The sequence below is a fragment of the Brachycentrus maculatus genome, unplaced genomic scaffold (genome assembly GCF_059751285.1).
Source record: "Brachycentrus maculatus isolate JH-2025_06_01 unplaced genomic scaffold, ASM5975128v1 h1tg000144l, whole genome shotgun sequence".
Taxonomy (NCBI): Eukaryota; Metazoa; Arthropoda; class Insecta; order Trichoptera; family Brachycentridae; genus Brachycentrus; species Brachycentrus maculatus.
In genome coordinates this window covers 4286099-4307653 of record NW_028280897.1, presented here as the reverse complement: position 1 = coordinate 4307653, position 21555 = coordinate 4286099, and the positions used below count along the sequence as shown (strand labels likewise).

Here is a 21555-nt window from a genome sequence, read left to right as displayed (position 1 = left end):
CATCCTCTCTGCCTACCCCTGTGGGGAAACGGCGTGATGGTAGTAGTAAGTACTGGGAGTACAGATTAAACTTTGTAATCAATTGAAAACCCATTTATATCCCTCGCAAATATATTGACATGTCTAAAAAAATGATCGTATGCGTGGTAGAAGTAACTTTTACATTTTAATTATAAAATTTTAAGTGTAAAGCAAAAAAAGCTACAATAAATAGGCATGATTAAATAGATATGACGGTCATAAATAGGCTATGACGGTCGTAAGCCCCGTAAATGCCCAGACCTCCATATTCTTCTTCATCTTTGATGAGATGTCAAAAAATAATATGAAAATAACTCCTGTAATTGGAGATAATCCAGATTTTGTGAACAAGTATTTGGACACACTCAAAATGTTGTAAATAAATTATCTGGTCAAATTATAAGCTAAATAATAAAAATGAAAATGGTATTTTCTGGCGTTTCTCATGTGTGTGATTATAATTCAGGATTCGGATCTCACATACTAATATAAGAGTTTCTGCTTAATAAAAAAAGCTTCTTTACATCTCACCAATAGATGTCCCTAGTGAAGTTCTAGTGATTCAAGAACAAAGTTTCTAAATTGGTTCATATATATAGAACTTCCAAGAATTTGAGTAGTGTGGTTGTCAATAATGGGTAGAATTGGTGAATGTTACACGTGTGTAAAGTGATCACTTAAACCAGCCTATGACGGTCGTAAGCCCCGTAAATGCCCAGACTTCCATATTCTTCTTCATCTTTGATGAGATGTCAAAAAATAATAAATAGGCATATAAAAACATACGGTTAGAAGTATGTTTAAAGGAAAAAAATAGAATATATAACTAATCACTAACTCAATATCTTTCCAAAAAGTAACTGTTTATTTACTTATTTATTTTTATATTTTCTTTCAATGGTTTACTTATGATGACTATATATGAATGACCATTTTTTAGTGCCTTACGACCAAGTCGATCAGGACTCTGCGCTGGTGGAAATGTTTGGTCAAGTTGGTGCATACAAATGCAAGTACTTTGTGGCAGTTGGTGCAGTGGCAGGATTATCTGTGTCCATGTTTGGCTCCATGTTCCCTATGCCAAGAGTTGTCTACGCCATGGCACAAGACGGTTTGATCTTCAGGTATTTGCTTTTTAATTTTTTATTATACCTATTGTATAAAAAAATAAATACAAAAACATATATATATATTTTTAAAGTCTGCCTCCGTAGTCGTTCTGGAGGTTCCGAATTCGATTCCCAGGGGGAGGGGGGTTAAATAAAAACAAGTGATTTTTTCATTCTAATATTTATTCAATATTACCCTGGAGTGGTGCCTGCAGCGGAGGGCTGATCACCATTCCTTCATGTGTTAAGGATCAAGATAACTCTGCGTTTATAGGATGCAGTGCCCTATGTACCATTGGGGTACGGATAAGGGTTTGAATGAATTGTATAAAACAAAAATTTAATTTGAATTTGCTTTTCATCGCAATTTCAAAGTTAAAAATTGCTTTTCGTCACAAACGAAAATTAAAAATTACGATTCGTAAATATAGAATTCAATTATAATGTTTTACTTTTTTCTAAAGTTAAGTTTACCGAAGCAAAGGCTATATAGAAATATTAAATTAACTGCAAAATTTAACAATACATTGTTGGCGTTTTCTGTGATTAAAATTATTTCCACACAATGAAGTTTTTTACTCAATACCGTATTTCGAAAGCATACGAGAAATATTTCAAATCAAGCTTTAAATAACACAAATAAAAAACATTTTTATTCCTCATTGTTTTCGATATTTCTATGGAAGCATTTGATATTGAAATATCATTTTATTTTCATAATAAAACCATTAAAAATTATTTTTGATATTCAAGTACGAGTACGTTTCAAAGAATGTACTAAAATTTTAAGGATATTTCTTTGCTCAATATTCGTAAAATACTCGAAGTGGAGAAGACGATTGATTGTACAATGACTCACAAGAAATTACTTTGTAGACCCTTCTGAATCTCTTTCGAATTTTATATTCACCTTCAAAGGAATGGTCAATATATGTACAAACATAAGCTTCATGCCTTTGATACAGGACCGCTTATATTTAAAAAAAGATGGATGGAAATTCTATCAACGAATTACTTTATAGACAGTACTGAATATCCTTCAATATTTATATTCACGTTGTAATAAAAGGTCTTTATACATACTTGAGCTTCAAACGTTTGTTGCAAGACCACTAACAATATAAAAAAGAACAAATTACGATCAATAACTTATTTTACAGACCTTTTTGAATATCTTCTGATATTTATATTCACCTTCTAAATAAAGGTCGATATACATACATACTTTAGCATCATACGTTAGATACGGGACCGCTTATAATAAAATAAAGATATATCAAGATCATCTTATCAACAAATTACTGTCCGCTAATAATACTATAGACCTTTCTGAATTTCCGATATTTACATTAAAATTATAAGGAAAAGTCGATTTATATACATGCAGCTTCATACGATTGATACATTACCTACCACTTTATTTATTTATGTATTTCAATAAATTTACTTCAAACTTTAGATACGGGATAGCATATTATAAAAAAATTGAAAAAGAACATCTTATCAACAAATAGCTATGAACAAATTATTTAATAGACTTTTTGAATACCTACTAAGAAAAGATCAATATATATACTATTATAGCTTCATACAATAATACAGGACCGCTTATAATATCTTATAATAAATTAATTAAGATCCTCTAAATTTATTTCAACATACCATATTTACATACTTTAGCTTCATGTTAGATACGGAACCGCTTACAATAACAAAAAAAAAGATAAAAATATCGCCTTCTCAACAAATAACTTTAAAGACTTCTCTGAATATCATCCGATCTTTACCTTCGAATTCTAAGAAAAAGTCAGTTTAAATACAGCTTAATACGTTGATACAGTACCACTTATAATGATAATACTCGGATACAGATCGTCTTATTTATTGATTTCAATCTATATATTGTACATACTTTTGAATCATACGTTAGATACGAAACCGCTTACAATAAAAAAAATTTATACACAAATATCATATTATCAACAAATAACTTTTTAGACCTTTCTGAATATCTTCTGATATTTACCTTCAAATTATAACAAAAGGTCAGTGTACCTATAGCTTCATACGATTAATAAAATATATATAATACATGCATATAGCTTCATGCAATGTATACAGTACCGCTTAAAATGGATATATCGTAGTCATACAGGAGAAAGTGACCAAGTGCATTTTTTACAAAAACTTGATCATTGACTATTTGATATCTTACTAGCTTAATGTTGCCCTGAAAAAAATCCCAAAGGATTTTAATCTTGAAAGTATAATATATTGACTTGTTAAAAATGACTAACTGCATTGATGTTTATTTTGTTGCCAATCAAAAGTGACTTAAATGGCCCTCCTGAACATTTTACGTTTTGTTGATTGGTCACTTTCTCCGATACGACTACGATATATCTGTATCTATGTACACATTGTCCTATTTCACTATGTCCGCCTATTTCATTGTCACTTTGTCCGCCTCCGTAGTGTAATGGTCAGCACGCCCGGCTACCGTTCTGGAGGTCCCGGGTTCGATTCCCAAGGGGGGTAAAATAAATATAAGTGATTTTTTCACTGTAATATTTATTCAATATTATTACCCTGGACTGGTATGTGTAAACGATCAAGATAACACTGCGTTTATATGACGCAGTGCCCTATGCATCATTGGGGTGCGGATAAGGGTTTTATTATTATTATTTTTATTATGTACACATTTCTATGTAACAATCCACGAAGTGATATGAACTAACCCATGTGCATACTTGTGTTTGATTTACTAGAACCTTGGCGCACATCCTCCCTAAAACCGGAACTCCGGTATTAGCAACATTTAGCACCGGGTTGGCAGCTGCAATTGTCGCCTTGTTCATCAGGTTGGAAGTTCTAGTGGAAATGATGAGCATCGGTGAGTGTCACCAATATCCGCCTTTTCGCTAATTAGCTTTTAACCCTCCAATCTGCAATAAATGATATTTGACGTTCATTAACATATTATGAAATACGTTAATTATTACACCCCGAATTCATGTTGATTTGAAATTCAAAACCGCAATGCATGTATTGAACAATAATATTACAATCAAAATAATAATATGACGGACTTCTACTTAACGAACGGATATAACGGACGAAAAATCCGGTTATATTATTGACTGTTATTTTGTCCGCCTCCGTGGTGTAATGATTAGCGTGTTTTTTGTTACGGTGTTGGAGGTCTCGGGTTCGATTCGCAGAGTGGGGTGAAAATAAATATTGGTGAATTTACAATTTAATATTTGTTTAATATTACCCTTGACTTTTTTTTATTTTTTAAATATTTCACTGCGTTAATGCGATGCAGTTCCCTATGCACCATTGGGTGCGAATAAGGGTTACAAGAAAAATAAGAATTAGTTTTTTAACAGAAAAAAACACTATTAATATGAAAAATTATTGTCCGAAAATTTATTTTTTATGTGTTTCCAATAATAAAATACGGTTTGGTAGATTCTAAAAATCAGTGCTTGAATTTAATATTTAAAATATAAATTAAAACGAAGTCCTACAAATTGAATCCGAATTTATAAATAACTTATATTTACTTTCGGGGAAATTTATTTATAAGATTTTAAAACATTTTATAGCAATTTATAACACTTGTCTTATAAATATTTGGGTACGGGGAAGAGTCAGTCCATGATTATATTCCTTTGTACTCACGACCTCCACAAACTTTTAAAAAACCCTCTATTCGCACATTCCAATAGGGTATTATCACTCGGGAGGAATATTTAATTTAACATACTCAACATACAAAGGGCTGTGTAAGACTCGTTTTGTGTTTGTTACAGCCGATATAATCAATATTTTCATTCATCATTCTCTTATGGAAAATTCGCCTTTGTAAAAACGTTATTTTCGTAAGTTCGTAACGAATGGCGTCACAGAAACGAATCCACACTACTAGTATTACAGCTCTATAAAGCAGATACATAAAGGGATACACCTGATAACGTAAAATATGATGACGTATAGCCGTGTCCGTTTTTCGTTTTATTAAAATAACTTATGTTTAAACCTTCATATCTCTCTTACTTCTGTATATATTTTAAAAAGAATGTTATTGATAGTCTTGTGATTTTTCATATTAGTTTATTAGCCAATCATAACACGTCATGAGAATGATCCATTCTTGCAGGACATTTATAGGGACTAAACTTATGAGAATGATCCATTCATGCAGGACATTTATAGGAACTAAACTCATGAGAATGATCCATACATGCAGGACATTTATAGGGACTAAACTCATGAGAATGATCCATTCATGCAGCACATTTATAGAGACTAAACTCATGAGAATGAGCCATTCATGCAAACATTTATAGGGACTAAACTTATGAGAATGATCCATTCATGCATGACATTTATAGGGACTTAACTCATAAGAATGATCCATTCATGCATGACATTTATAGGAACTAAACCCATGAGAATGATCCATTCATGCAGGACATTTATAGGGACTAAACTCATGATATGATCCATTCATGCAAACATTTATAGGGACTAAACTCATGAGAATGATCCATACATGCAGGATATTTATAGGGACTAAACTTATGAAAATGATCCATTCACGCAGGACATTTATAGAGACTAAACTCATGAGAATGGTCCATTCTTACCAGACATTTATTAAGACTAAACTCATGGACATTTATAGAGACTAAATTCATGAGAATGATCCATTCATGCAGGACATTTAAAGGGACTAAACTTATGAGAATGATCCATTCTTACCAGACATTTATAGAGACTAAACTCATGGACATTTATAGAGACTAAACTCATGAGAATGATCCATTCATGCAGGACATTTATAGGGACTAACTCGATATAATTTCAGGGACACTTCTCGCGTATACATTGGTCTCGACCTGCGTACTGATCCTGCGCTACCAACCGCATTCGACCAACCTAATTGAACTCCTGCCCCAGAGCCTTCGAACTCCGATCATGGGTGGGACACCGGTTAAGGATACGAACATCGATGGATCAAATATTAACGTCCATACAGGGGTATTATTTTAATTTATTTATATGTTAAATCTGAAAACATTACATTTTTTTGACATCTTAACATAAGAGTCCGCCTCCGTAGTGTAATGGTCAGCACGCTCGGCTGCCGTACTGGAGGTCCCGGGTTCGATTCCCAGGGGGGGTCAAATAAATAAAAGTGATTTTTTTCACTGTAATATTTATTCAGTATTACCCTGGAGTGGTACCTGAATCTTTCCTTCATGTGTTAACGATCAAGATAATACTGTGCTTATATGATGCAGTGCCCTATGCACCATTGGGATGCGTATAAGGGTTCAAATGAAACACACAAGCAGATATTACATAGAATTATGTAAATTCTATTTAATATCTACTCGTATGTTTCATTATTATTATTGATTATTATTATTTATTATTTTTATTAATTATTGTGTGCCCGTTTTGTCAATCTGTTAATCTTGTATATTTAAAATGTAACTTTGTTTAAAATACAATATTTAAAAAAAAAATATTTATAGAGATTTTAAAACAAAGTTACATTTTAATACTAAAATAGAAAATCACATAGCCAGTGCTTCAAATATAAATAAAATGTTAATCTTGTATCTCTAGGTTAAGTTTTTATTCAATCATAACTAAATGTGTAAATACTCGTAAAACTGGTGATTAAAACATCTGAAAAGATTTCATTGTGAATGATTTCTTTACCACATTTCTTAACAAAAATTATTTCTTCAGGTTTTTAAACATGCAAAGTGTTTTATTTCGTTACCCAAGGATATGATATATCGCTCACTCCTTTCAACAACGTCATAAATCAAAAAACTTGATTTTTCAGGAGAACGTTTTTAAGTTTAAAAATATAATGAAATATATCAAAAATTAATATTAAGCCACTTATTAAACTTTTTAATGTGTAACAGATCTTTTTAGGTAAAACCTGAATGTTTTTTCTCCATTTTAATAATATTTAGTTTATTTAAAAATTATAAACAATACCTTTTCTTCAAAATGCAAAACCAACACTTTCTGCCCTGTAGCGGGTAAATATTAAGTTAAAAATATGCTGCTTTTGCTGGGATATAGTACATTTTCTTCACAACTGAAAATTGACGATTTTTGATATATGACGTTGTTGAAAGGAGTGAGCGATATGCCGCAAAATATATGTTTTTGTTCTCCGAAGATGTATGGAGATTCAATGTTGTCCGGAGGGATTCCCGGCATGACTGCGCATACCTTGGGTGATACCATCGTGACTTCCAACACGCAGAGGATCATGGTCCGCAAAGTAACAAGAAGGTGAGTCAACATATGTAGATTGTTTGGAAAGTAACTTCAAAACAACAACTGTGATTTGAAAAAACCAAAAAAAACAAATTTGATATTTCGAAACTTGAATATTCAAGCTAATTATTTGTTTTAATTCGACTAATTTTATATTTTTATTATAAAGGATAATATTACCTTTGCAAGCGTTCGTCTTTTAATATATTTTTACCATATTATTTAATTAATCTCTTTCTTTATTTTTTTATATAAAAGCGTCTGTTTTGATGTTTCCTGCGATATTTCAGCGTTTCATTTCAACATTTTTTACTACTATGGATTTGTAACTCAATACCTAAGTTTTAGGTAAATACTATGCTAATTTTTATCTTGCGAATATTGCGATACTTCTTTTTTCATTACACTTTGTAACTGTTTTTTTTTTAACTTACCCAAATAATTCCACACATTTGATACAAAACTTTATTTATAACTAAAATAATGTTGTTTGCAATTTAGCGATACGTTTACGATTCCATTACAACATTCACATATTTTATTTTAGTTAGTTCATATCGTTTTTAGCTCTCATACATAAATATATTATTTAATATAATTAATCTTCTTGTAACAAAGATAGAATACTCGCACATTTTCAACATTGTATCAACATTACTTTTAATCGCAATGATTTCATTACTTTTAAATAACAATAAAAGTTGTTTAAAAACACGTCATTTTTTTTCAATTACATTTAGTTGGTAACACCTGGTTAAATTTCAAAAATGGATGATTTAATAATTCACAATATTTAGATTCACAGGCAGTTATAATGAAAAATACAAAAATTAATAAAAAAACAAAAAATATTTTAACATGAAACACAGGGTCCTAGTGGGAATACAAAACCTAAGTTTTGTAATTAAATGCAATATTTCTGAAACAGTCTTAACTAAAATCCGTAAAATAATATAATCAAAAAAGTCGTATAAAATCTACGTTCTGTTTAAAAATAAAATATATCTGAAAGACATTAAAAAAATAATTTTATGAAAATTAAAAAAAACAGGTTTCACAAAATCTACGTTTCGAAAAAAACTGAATATCTCTGAATACATTTTTAACCCCATAAAGAACGCACCATTCTTTGTGAGTCAAAAACGCAAACGTACGAGTACATACTCGTAAATACGCCTCGTGTATTTAAATTCAGTAACACGTCCTCAAATAACGCGCATTACACTATATCTCACACTGTGCTTACTAATTTGTCATCGCAATACGAAGCGCATCGCCTGAACTTTAAAATGTAAAAACTAGACTACGGAAGTAATTTGAATAAAGTGGTAACAAAAAACCCACTTATTTTGAGTATTTCCATTATTCTAAATAAATATCTTATGCTACTTTAAATTACAATATTATTTATCATATACGATTTTTTTTGTATAACATTTTATGTGTATTTTTTAACAGTTACATTTGTATACTGTATATATATATATAATACATAAATAAAATTAATTATTTGTTTAAAATGACTCAACTTCCTTTTAATCATAAAGCTTTCTGCCAAGCCATCATACAGTTTAAACTTACATGGATATAAATACAGTCAAACTCGGTTATAACGAGGATGAAGGGACCGTCTGAATTTGCTCGTTATAACCGTTCCTCGTTATATCCGAGAATAGGTATTTATTTTTAAAACAAACCTTTCACATGAAGTATGTTATCTGGAATGGTCACGTAACACAATATGACGCAAATGAAACAAAATTCATACAATTCACCCATTACACATGTCATATTTTTCATTCCATCCAGTTTTCCTATAAAAATTGGAAAATCCTGTGCTGCTTGAGTACAAAACTTTTTTTCATATCTCACTTACCGGATCTAATATTTACAGAAACTCGGTTGCAACCACAATAAACGTTTATCCTAAATCGTTATAATATATTTAAAATTGTAAATGAATACACTTGTTTTTTAGCACTTAAGTATAATATTTATTTTTTACAAGTTTTGGTATGCTTCCATCTACGGGTTTGAATATAAATATACCTTATATTATAGTAACTAACTAACTAACTAACCATCACGCCGTTTCCCCGCAGGGGTAGGCAGAGGCCACACCACTCTGTCAAACATTATTCGCCTCTTCTACATTCATGCATCTCCTCATACATATCCAACGATTATTACGAACCCTGTCCCGGCCGCTTTCAAGTATTTGACATACCTGATTGTGCCAAGTTTTCCTCGGTCTTCCTCTGCTTCTTTTTCCAACTACATTCGCCTGATAATTTTTTTAACCGTTCTTTCCTCACTCATACGTTCTACACGTCCAAACCATCTCAACACACCTTTCTTAATTTTATCGATAGTACTTATCTCAATATTATACTAAAGTGATAAAAAAACAAATGTCTTTATTTACAATTTAATCATGTCTTACTTGATTAAATATAATAATTCTTGTGTATATGCATGAAAAAGTATTGGGTACTCATAGTTAGCTATTAGAACATTTTGAGTGTGTCCAAATACTTGTTCACAAAATCTGGATTATCTCCAGATAGCTATTAGATTTGTTTTTTCGGCAGATAAGTGTAAGTATTGAATTTTGTCTGATAGCTCTCCAGACTCGGACGATACTCTGCCCGGGGAGGATAATGAAGACTTCGGCCGAGACGATCAGTTCCTGGTGTCAGATCAAACCGAAAATAAATTCTATGGTAAGTGACATTGCAAACAATATTTGACGTTATGATAAATCCTTTTTTTTACAAAAATGTTAATAATATTAGTAAATAACCACTCACCAAGATTTTTATGTCTACCAGTTTCGAGACGTACCCGTCTCTTCGTCAGGACAATCACTACCACAGCATGCAAACAATACCACCCTTCACCACCATAGCACCATTTACACACTTAAAACTACACAAAATGTTTCACACATGCGATTTTTGGTCAACCGAAAGACCAACATGCACTAATCGAATGTGTTAAACATTTTGTGTAGTTTCAGGGTGATTGTGAAAAAAAAACATTACTACAACCAGATGTGAGAAGAAAACACACAATGAACTAACAAAAAATGTATCTGTATAGTAATAAACATTTTTATGAATTTTAACCAAAAAAATCAAAACCATTTTATCAATGGGTACTCAGTGCGATATTTGGATTTCTTTTCACCAGAATATATTCATTTCATGTGATTACAGAAACATGATTAGTTTTAATAACTTAAATATAATTTAAAATATATTCTGAAGGATCTGATATTTAAAAATATTTATACGATATTTCGTCATACATGACCGCAGGCCGCACGCAAGGCCGTCACGAGCCGCGGGTTGGCCACCCATTGTATAGGGGTTGGAAAAAGGTTGAGTATACTACATTTTAATATTTGTTTCATTAGGAACCCTACACGGTGGAACTCCTGGATCCAGCATGGGAACGGGGGGTACAATGGGTCCAACCCTTAGCAACCTCGCAAGGCGCCTCCAGGCTCTGACGTACCTGTGTCCAGCCATCTTCCCCTGGGTAGACTGTGGACCAGCTACTCAACAGAGCGGTACGTCAATTCATCAAATCTCTTTGAGCATTCTTACTTTCATCATTGCAAAGATAAATTATTTTCATACATCTTCATAGATATTCATCTTTATAGATGAAGCCTGGAGTTGGCAAAAGAAGGATGAAAATATACCGAATGCCGTCGAAATGCGATTTCTCAATGCGGCAAAACCACCTTTGATAGATGTTCCAATGGTGTGATTTAAGGAAAGAATGCAATTGCTACACTGAAAAATAATATGTTGTCGTACGACCTACCATAGGCTGGTTTGAGTGATCATTTTGTACACATGTAATGTTCACCATTCTACCCATGATTGACAACCAAAATACTCAAATTTCAGAAGACGCACATCCTTCAATTGATACCTTCTTTCGTATGCGAGTTCTCGTCAGCATCTATGGTTGAGTTGAACAAGTTTTAACTAGCAGAGACCTCTATGAAATGTATATAAGATTTTTCCCGAATTATTTTACAAACTAGGACAGTGGTTCTTAACCTGGGTTCGGTGAGTCAACCTCCCGTGTTCGGCAGAGGACAAAACACACCCGACTTGTACAATATTAAGAAAAATGATACAACGTATGACATATTAATTTATCTAAAAGATCTAGTATAATATTTTAAAGCAATATATAAAATATCATGTATAATTATACGACGTATGATATATTAATTTATCCAATAGATGTAGTATATTGTTTGAAAGGAATATATAAAAATCTAGCAATATTTTTTTCCAATAAAGGGTTCGGTGAACGCGCACATGAAACTGGGGGATTCGGTACCTCCAACATGGATAAGAACTACTGAACTATGAGATGCTGAAAAATGTTACTCCTACCTCGACTAAACCCAGTTATGTGAACAAAGATTTGGACACACTCATATTGTGCACCAATTATTTATTTAACACATTTTAAATTATATTAAGTTACGAAACTTCATCTTATTTTCCTTAAGCCAGCGTTTTCAAACAAGATGGATGTGCGAGCATGAAAAACTGATGAGTTTGAAATTAGTTTGAAATATTTACGAGATCCAAGCTGTCCTAGCCAGATATGATCTCGGACCAATCCAAATAACTAAACGGATCAGTGGACCGCGGAGACAAATCCTTTAACTTTATAATGAAAAAAATGTAGGGTTGTCATCGTCATAACATGATCAATTTTATTAGATGTTCATAAATTTATCATTTACACTTCTGTATACGAGTATATCAAAGTTAACCTATGTTTTATATGGAAGCTGAATTTATTATTTACCTTGTTTATTATATATATATATAAGGTTTATAGAGCATAAAGTAGATTTTTGTTTTATTTTAATCTGTGTTGGAAACAGGAGGGATAATCTAGTGTAGGCCAATCAGAAACATTTCTGCATTTGCCCATTGCTGGGAGGAAACTACGTAAAACTCCGTAGAAGTCAGACTATTGACTATCGTCAACAACTTTACTTGTCGTAACTTAAGTATTATAAGAGCTACTTACTCCAATTTTATTGAAAGTTAAAAAATAAAATTAAAGAAATGTTTAAAAGATTAAAGAATATTTTATTATATCAAATCGTTAAATGTTTCAAAATATTGTTTTTGACAAAAACCACAATCAGTCGGTACCGCAAGTTCGACGTACTTATAAATCAGAACGTTCTTATACATATCGTAGTCGTACAGGAGAAAGTGACCAACTGACAAAACGTAAAATGTTCAGGAGGGTTATTCAAATCACTTTTGCTTGGCAAGAAAATAAACATCAATGTAGTTAGTCATTTTTAACAAGTCAATATATTATACTTCCAAGTTTAAAATCACATGGGATTTTTTCAGGGCAATATTAAACTAGTAAGATATTAAATAGTAAATGATCAAGTTTTTGTAAAAAATGAACTTGGTCGCTTTCTCCTGTATAACTACGATATATAGCTTGAGCTGCTCTGGTAATTTATTAAGAAAAGTGTTTTATGAGAAAACTATACATTAAAATAATATACTTATCTGAAGATCATTGAGAAATACAGCTTTAGGTTTCGTGGTTACGGTCGAGAAGAGTGAATTTTAAATTTGGGTCGTAAGACAAAAAAACTTCTTCCTCTTCTGTGCGTGTCATCTCAGGCCCCCCGACGTTACTCGAGAGTAATTATCCTACTCTTGGGCAGCTCTGAACAGCGCCTCGATGGTCCTGATCCCGTCTAATTTCGTATATTCCGGAGCCAGGAAATTTGTCTTCTGCCCATACCTCATCATTCTTCTTAAAAAAACGTAAACTTATCCTAAAAAAATTATAATGATAAAAGTTATTTTTTACAACTTGAATACGTAATATTCTTCGGATTTTACCCCATAATGCTAACACAATAGAGGTTAATAGTTTGAAAAATAAAACATTCGCTATATTCGTAGAATACATAGATCCTTCCTTATCAGCTTCCCACATGCAAGCTACAAAATAAGGTTTTCGGTCCGCTGAGTTACACCCTCTGATCGTTCAACTTTTATTTCGTCAATATATTACTTCTGGAAATTAACCCCCAATATATCATATTGATATTAACGGAGTCCTGGTTCCAACTCTAATGTATGGAAGTAAAACATGGAGTTGGCAAAAGAAGGATGAAAGTAGACTGAATGCAGTCGAAGTGCGATCTCTCAGAAGAATGTGCGACAAAACGATGTATGATAGATGTGCGAATAGTGAAATAAGGAAGGAATGCAAAGCTGAGATAAGCATTATTTATAAAATTAAGAAAGGTGTGTTGAGATGGTTTGGACATGTAGAACGAATGAGTGAGGGAAAAACGCTAAAACAAATTTATGAGGTGAATGTAAGTGGAAAAAAGAGCAGAGGAAGACCGAGAAAAACATGGTACGATCAGGTATGCCAAATACTTGAAAGTGGTCAGGTTAGGAGTCGTAACAATCGGATATGTATGAGGAGATGCATGAACGTGGAAGGGGCGAAGAATGTTTGCAAAGACAGAGTGGTGTGGCGTTCTATGCTCTCTGCCTACCCCTGCGGGGAAACGGCGTGATGATTAGTTAGTTAGTTTTTAGTTATATTAAGGACCTTTTTACTATTGACTCTCAACGTGAGTATATTGCAGTCGAACTTGGAAATAAATTTTATTTAAATTTAGGTAATCGAAAACTGAATACGATTTTTAATTATTGTGCTAATTAAACGATAACCTTTTACTATATTACAAAAAAACAATGTTTATACGAGTATAATGAGGATTTTTATTTTAGGAAATGACAATAAACTGCACGGTGTTTATGAAATAAATAGTAATATATTTTATTCTTTGTGATAACTTCGATTATACTTATTTCAAAACGTATTTAAAAATAATGCTTTTCAACCCCCTTGCCTCGTTGTTTATAACATTTTCACATAACATATACGAATTTTGTCTAGCCTCCCATTAGTCTGATGATGTCGGTATCGACGAAACTTGATCACTGGTTAAATAAAATAAAAGTGGCAAAAATATTCCATAATATACTACGATGCCAATCAATAATTTAAAAGATAACACCTAATATGTTATAGAAACAGTTTCCCCTTTTCAAACGAGTATTTTTCGGTTTAAAATAAAAGTTGTTTAATTTCTGTCATTTTTAATTGAAATGAAAAAACCTATGCGAAAAACCTAACTAAATAAAAATATTAACTTCGTCTAACTAACGTCAAAAATACCCAGATGATTGGAATCCAAGAGCGATGTTTTCATATATGCATATATTTCCATATTTTTTGCTGGTACAAAACAACAACCAGAGGGATGTAGTGAAAACTCATTTTCCTGTTAATTAAGACAGCAATCACTTTATTTCGGTTGACATCGGTGTACAGAAATCCAAAATGGAATCCATCATGAATTCCATTAACCTTATTACGGCACTGTGTACATACGTCTATATTAAATGTAAAACGGATTTACTCTTCTCGACAGAAAACGGTATTTATTACCATAGCGCACACTCAGGGCCGATGCAGTTTTTTTCCTACTAGGTCAAGATCGATATTGCCTAGTAGGAATTGTTTTCCTGATATATGTTTTAGTGCATGAAAAGAGTGTCTGGGAGGATTAGATTTATGTTCAAACCAGGGGATTATATGAATACCATTTTTCTTATATGTTAAGATAAAAATAATACTTAATACTGTGGACAAAACCATACAACCTACTATAGAAAAAATTATATGATATCATATTTGAAGCACGAACTGTGTGATTTTCCATTTTATAATTGAAATGTAATTTTTTATTTTAAATCTTTGATAAACTATTGATGAGTCTTGATAAAGAAGCAGTTAGCTTCGAAACCGGTAGACATTATAATTGAGTAATAATAAAATATTTACAGTGATTTTAAAGCAAAGTTAAATTTAAATTACAAAAAATAATATGAAGGAAAAAGACTTTTAAATCATTTATTAAGTACAAACAATAAACATTGAGTGAAATTCCCTCTCCAAGCCCAAGAGATTGGTCTCTTTTTGTAGAGGTAACATAGCTTTACTTTATATGAATAACATATCGCTCACTCCTTTAAACAACGTCATATGTCAAAAAACTTGATTTTCAGGAGATCGTTTTTAAAGTTTAAAAATATAATGAAATGTATTAAAAATAAATATCAAACCACTTACTGTTTACTGTGCAACAGATCTTTTTAGGTAAAACCTGAATGTTTTTTCTCCATTTCAAAAATATTTAGTTTATTTAAAAAAATAATTGAACAATAGTTTTTCTTCAAAATGCAAAAACAACACTTTCTGCCCTGTAGCGGGTAAATATTAAGTTAAAAATATGCCTCTTTTACTGGGATATAGTACATTTTCAGGGCATTTCGGAAATATGCACAACTGAAAATTGACGATTTTTGATATATGACGTTGTTGAAAGGTGTGAGCGATATGTTATAAGTAGAAATGTCTAGTAAATGAATAAAACTTTAGCTTTTTTCAAAATATGTTAAATTAAAAAAATATATGTTTCTCATTACAGGGATGTACGTCATGCGAATGGTCGGTTTCCTCTACTGCCTGATCGTGTGCTTCGACATCACGGCTGTGTGCGGTTCCCCGGCTCGCTCCCCGGCTACGGCAACAATAATGGCCCTCCTTGTAATCGGCATACTCGGAATCCTGCTCGCCATTTCGCGCAAACCGCAAAACAGGTAAATTGAGACCCTTAAATTAAATCGCTATCTTCGTCTTCCGTTTCCGTTCCTAATGGTGGCCCATTAGTTACGAAATGCGATTGTAATTGCCATTCTGTTCGATAAATTACAAATATTTATTCATTATCTATAAGTGCGTCACCTACTTTCAAAACCCGCCAGATCCATGTAAGTGGATTTTCCAAAAAATACAAAATTCTCCGGGTAACATTTATTATTAAAAGATTTGACTTGAAACTTGCCTTCCGACCCATATCGGCCAATCAGAGAGCGGTGATAGGTCAAATATGAAGAAAACGTCACTATCGGTTTGTGTTTCGTATTTTTTAATAGGTACTGTAAAAAATTCTAAAAAAATTGGAAAATTCTCTATTTCACAATATTTTATCTAAAGATAGACAAATCTTTTAATAAGAAATGTTACCCGGAAAATTTTGTATTTTTTGGAAAATCGACTTACATGGATCTGGCGGATTTTGAAAGTAGGTGATACAAGTCAAAACGACTAAATAGGTAGAAATAAAAGGCCAAATGTATTTTTTTAATTTTTGTATATTAAAAGCATTAGTTAACTTTGTTGTATGGAAATATAACACTCTCCTTATCATTCATCGTTCACTTTGTGCAATATCACTTTAAAAAATACTACTTCGTAATTACCGGTTTCGGAATAATCATTTCATCATCAGGTCATTTGGACATTATCAAATCTATGAAGGAATTATTATAGTTAAGTCAAAATTTTAGAGTTGCCTTCTTGGGACGTTGAAGGTAGAAAAAATGCTTAAATATATTGTCAACAGACATTACCTATTTTATTTAATACTAACTATCCAGTCATGCATTGTGGATTAGTTTAGTTAAATGTTATTTTTACTTCACACACCTCACGGTGTTTTTTTCTTTTTCTTGTTGGTTCTTTTCTTAATATTTTAGAGTATTAAGTTGTTTTAATAAATAAGATAAAAAATTAAAATATGCAAAACTTGTGTGTGACCCATCATGACATATCGCTCACTCCTTTCAACAACGTCATATATCATAAAACTTGAATTTTTAGGAGATCGTTTTTTGAAGTTTAAAAATAGAATGAAATGTATTAAAAATAAATATCAAGCCACTTATTGAACTTTTTAGTGTGCAACAGATATTTTTAGGTTAATCCTGAATGTTTTTTATCCATTTGAAAAATATTTTGTATTTTTAAAAAAAAATCAACAATACCTTTTCTTCAAAGGCAAAAACAACACTTTCTGTCCTGTAGCCGGTAAATATTAAGTTGAAGTTGCCGCTTTTGCTGGGAGGTAGTACATTTTCTTGGCAATCCGAAAACATGCTCAACTGAAATATTTACGATTTTTTATATTTGACGTTGTTGAAAGGAGTGAGCGATTTTAGATTGAAAGCAGAGTGGACACCGTAGTCACAAAAAACGCGCTTTCAGAAAAAAACGAGTTTCAGAAATGAAAACTCTAAGAAACATATCTGGCAAGAGTGTACGAGTCAGAATAGGGAACAACGAAATAAGGGATATGTGAATGGAAAAGATCGAAGATGTCGTTAGGTGGGGAAGGCATTGAAGGAGACAATGGTATACGCATGTGAGGAAAATGGAACCATCCAGACTCCTCTAAATTGCACTGTACGGCGAAAACATCGAGGAAGACGACTGGCGGGCAGACCACCAAAGAGATGGATCCACAGCTGGGATTCGACATCGCAGGAGGCTAATCCCTCTTAAAAACAGGCCACAAGGCCTACACCAACCAGAAGAAGAAGAAGAAGAATTATACAGATTATTTTTTATAATTATTTGACACTATATTTTTTTTATCTCCTGTTTTCTAGGAGTGCCGTTCTCTATACTACACCGGGACTACCCTTCGTTCCAGCAATAGCAGTTACTGTCAACATTTACCTCATCTTCAAGCTCTCCATACTGACTCTCGTGAGATTCACTGTCTGGATGACACTTGGTAAGTTTTTTTTTAACTTTTAACACTAGGTATGTGCTCATTTTTTCTCAACAATTTATTTCTATAAGTGTTGAGAATTAAATATGATACCAATGATTAAAGTAAACACTTGTTTTTTACCACTTGAGTTTTATTATAGACTACATGTTTCAGAAGTTAAACTTCAATCATTCAGGTCTATATAATAACTGTATAATTATTATACAGACCTGAATGATGGAAGTTTAACTTCTGAAACATGTAGTCTATAATAAAACTCAAGTGGTAAAAAACAAGCGTTTTCTTTAATCATTGTAACATGTCTTACCACACAGTTAATGCCAAAACAATAAATAAAATATGATAGCAATGAACCAGAATATTTCAAGGATATACTACATATTTTTTCCCCAACAAATTATTTCCATAAGAGATAAGCATTAATTATGATGGCAAAGGATCATTATAAGACGGGAGAAATATCTAATTTAATATACTCCACCTATACAGGATTGTATTAGACTCGTTTTGTGTTTATAACAGCCGATAAAATCAATATTTTCAGTCATCATTTTCTTGAGGAAAATTCGCCTTCGTAAATACATTATTTTCGTAAGTTGGTAATGATTGACGTGACAAAAACGGTGGACTTATTTTAATATTGGTAACATTGCTAAATTATTGGCGGCTCCATTTGTTGATGTCTATGGTCCACCCTATTTTTTTTACTTTTTTGTAGGTTTTGTAATGTACTTTTATTACGGAATCAAAAATTCGACTCTGGAACTTGGGAAAGAAGAGGAAGAAGAAGATATCCAAGTTCCGGTTCCTATGGAGAAGAAGAGGCGCAATGAACCAGACCCAAACAAGACTATCTTTGAAGGGGATGGACACTTCAATCTGGGAGCTTATGGAGGGTGAGCAATATTTCATTTTAAAAGTAGACCTAATTTAGACCTAATTTCATTCAATTATTCATTCATTCAAACCCTTTCCGCACCCGATGGTGCATAGGGTACTTCATCATATAAACGCAGTGTTAACTTCATCGTTAACGTATGTAGGAAAGGCGATCAGCCCTTCGCTTCAGGTATCAGTCTAGGGTAATATTGAATAAATATTAGAGTGATGAAATCACTTATATTTATTTGACCTCCCCCCCTGGGAATAGAATTCGGGACCTCCAGTACGGTGGCCGAGCGTGCTGACCACTACGGAGGCGGACAATACGTAATAAGACATTAGAGATATGATTTAGACGTTATTAAATTAAATACATAATATTTGTCATTTATTTTAGTTAATTTGTGGTCATTTTTATGTTCCATAGGTTTTCTTATTTGAAACGTGTTTTTTTCCAATATTTATTTATTTATTATTACACAATGCAGCATTATTATAAAGTGATCACATTTATGAAAAACCCTTGATCAAACAATCATTAGAAAATCACAAATACAACGACCGATTAATCAGTCCTAATGTACATGGATTCATTTCCATCAATATGTCCGTTTCTTTATTTTCTTCCATAAAACTAGAGACGACACTGATGCTTTTATATAAAACACACGCCTGTGAATGACATCAATAGTCTGCACAAAAGTGTCGAAATAGTTTTAATATTCAACGGAGCTCTTGTTGGATAACAAAAATTCTATTCAAGTAAATCACGAACGCAATTACTTACTTAAATATTGAGTAAGAACCCAAGGTTTTACCTTTCCCGATCATTTGAAGAAACGTTTTTTACATATACCGCATTAAAGTGGTATTAGACAAAGATAACGATGAATGATAAAGAGAGTGCTATATTACCTTAACAATGCTTTTAATTCACAAAAAAGATAAGATATATTCGCCGTTATATGTAGATTATTTCCGGTGTTGTTCATGTCGCTCAATCCTTTCAAGAACGTCATAAATCAAAAAACTTGATTTTTCAGGAGAACGTTTTTAAAGTTTAAAAATATAACACAATGAATTGAAAATAAATATCAAGCCACTTATTGAACTTTTTAGTGTGCAATATATCTTTTTAGGTAAAATCTGAGGGTTTTTTCTCCATTTGGAAAATATTAAGCATATTTAAAAAAAAATTAAACAATACCTTTTCTTCAAAATGCAATAACAACATTTTCTGTCCTTTAGCGGGTAAATATTAAGTCTAAAATATGCCTCTTTTGCTGGGATATAGTACATTTTCTGGCCATTCCGAAAACATACACAACTGAAAATTGACGATTTTTTATTTATGACGTTCTTGAAAGGAGTGAGCGATGTGTGCGATTTCAGCTTTCTCGATCTTATGAAGAAATATTTTTTACAGATATTCGGATACAAATTCTAGCTGGGACAATGGGGACAAATATGAAAGTCGTGCATGGGGATCGTCCGGAGCATGGGGTGAACGTTACTCCACCCAACCCTCTTATTCCACCGTGGAGCAAAGGTAATAACCAACTAACTTACCATCGCGCCGCTTTCCGCAGGGGTAGGCAGAAACACTTTTATTTGTGTGTATTTCAGTATGTGAGGTCCTAATCTTGATTATAATCCAGTAGTGTGGTTGTCAATCATGGGTAGAATTGGTGAATATTACATGTGTGTAAACCAGCACATAACAGTCGTTAGCCCCGTAAATCCCCAGAATTTCATATTTTTCTTCTTAATCTATGTTGAGATGTCAAAAAATAATATGATAAATAACTCCTATAATTGGAGATAATCCAGATTTGTGAACAAGTATTTGGACACACTCAAAATGTTTTATCTGGTTTATCAATTTTAAATAAAGAGAGATATTTGTGTTTTTATTATTTACACAAATATTTCAATTTCATACTATTTCTGTGAGCCTAAGCGGCTCATTATTAGAAATAGGTATCAAATTGTGATAGAGTGGGTTCGAACCGAGAAGCTCTGACTTAAAAGTCCGCGACACTAACCACGGGACCACAACCCGACACAATTTTCACAATGAAATTATGTTTTTCTTGCAGATTTGACGTCAAGACCAACAATACCAAGTCGACTTTGGTGGAGGGTAAATCGGGAACGTCCTCTAGCGTCCTGTGGCAGAGTGACGTCGATGCATTCCCGTCCTGGGATGACTGAACTCCTCAATAAACCCGAATCCAGCACCCTCATCCTATAAAGCAGTGCTCCGCAACCTTTTCTCACCTACGACATACCAAAATTCTTCCCAGAATTCTTAACCTAAAATATATAGTTATTAAATTAATATACAATTTTTTTGTTTGTTTTTTATTTGAAAAGTGGTGATACGTAAAGCTTAAATGCATTTATGTTTACGCAATCTTAATAATTACTATGAAATAATAATAAATTAATGTGAAACCTGCGCTTGTTTCAATG

The 21555-nt window shown here is 32.4% G+C and overlaps 1 protein-coding gene across 1 annotated transcript in view; it reads left to right on the top strand.

The window, feature by feature from the left end:
- The window catches only part of LOC148308947 (solute carrier family 7 member 14), a 170824-nt gene extending 149530 nt beyond the window's left edge, over nucleotides 1-21294 (top strand). The window contains exons 8-18 of the mRNA XM_088260962.1: nucleotides 962-1145; nucleotides 3902-4026; nucleotides 6010-6182; nucleotides 7351-7466; nucleotides 10074-10174; nucleotides 10870-11025; nucleotides 16048-16219; nucleotides 18071-18198; nucleotides 18917-19094; nucleotides 20507-20629; nucleotides 21180-21294. Of these exons, the coding sequence (XP_088117088.1) occupies nucleotides 962-1145; nucleotides 3902-4026; nucleotides 6010-6182; nucleotides 7351-7466; nucleotides 10074-10174; nucleotides 10870-11025; nucleotides 16048-16219; nucleotides 18071-18198; nucleotides 18917-19094; nucleotides 20507-20629; nucleotides 21180-21294 (1571 nt within the window). The remainder of the gene's footprint in view (nucleotides 1-961; nucleotides 1146-3901; nucleotides 4027-6009; nucleotides 6183-7350; nucleotides 7467-10073; nucleotides 10175-10869; nucleotides 11026-16047; nucleotides 16220-18070; nucleotides 18199-18916; nucleotides 19095-20506; nucleotides 20630-21179) is intronic.
- Nucleotides 21295-21555: the final 261 nt, after the last annotated feature.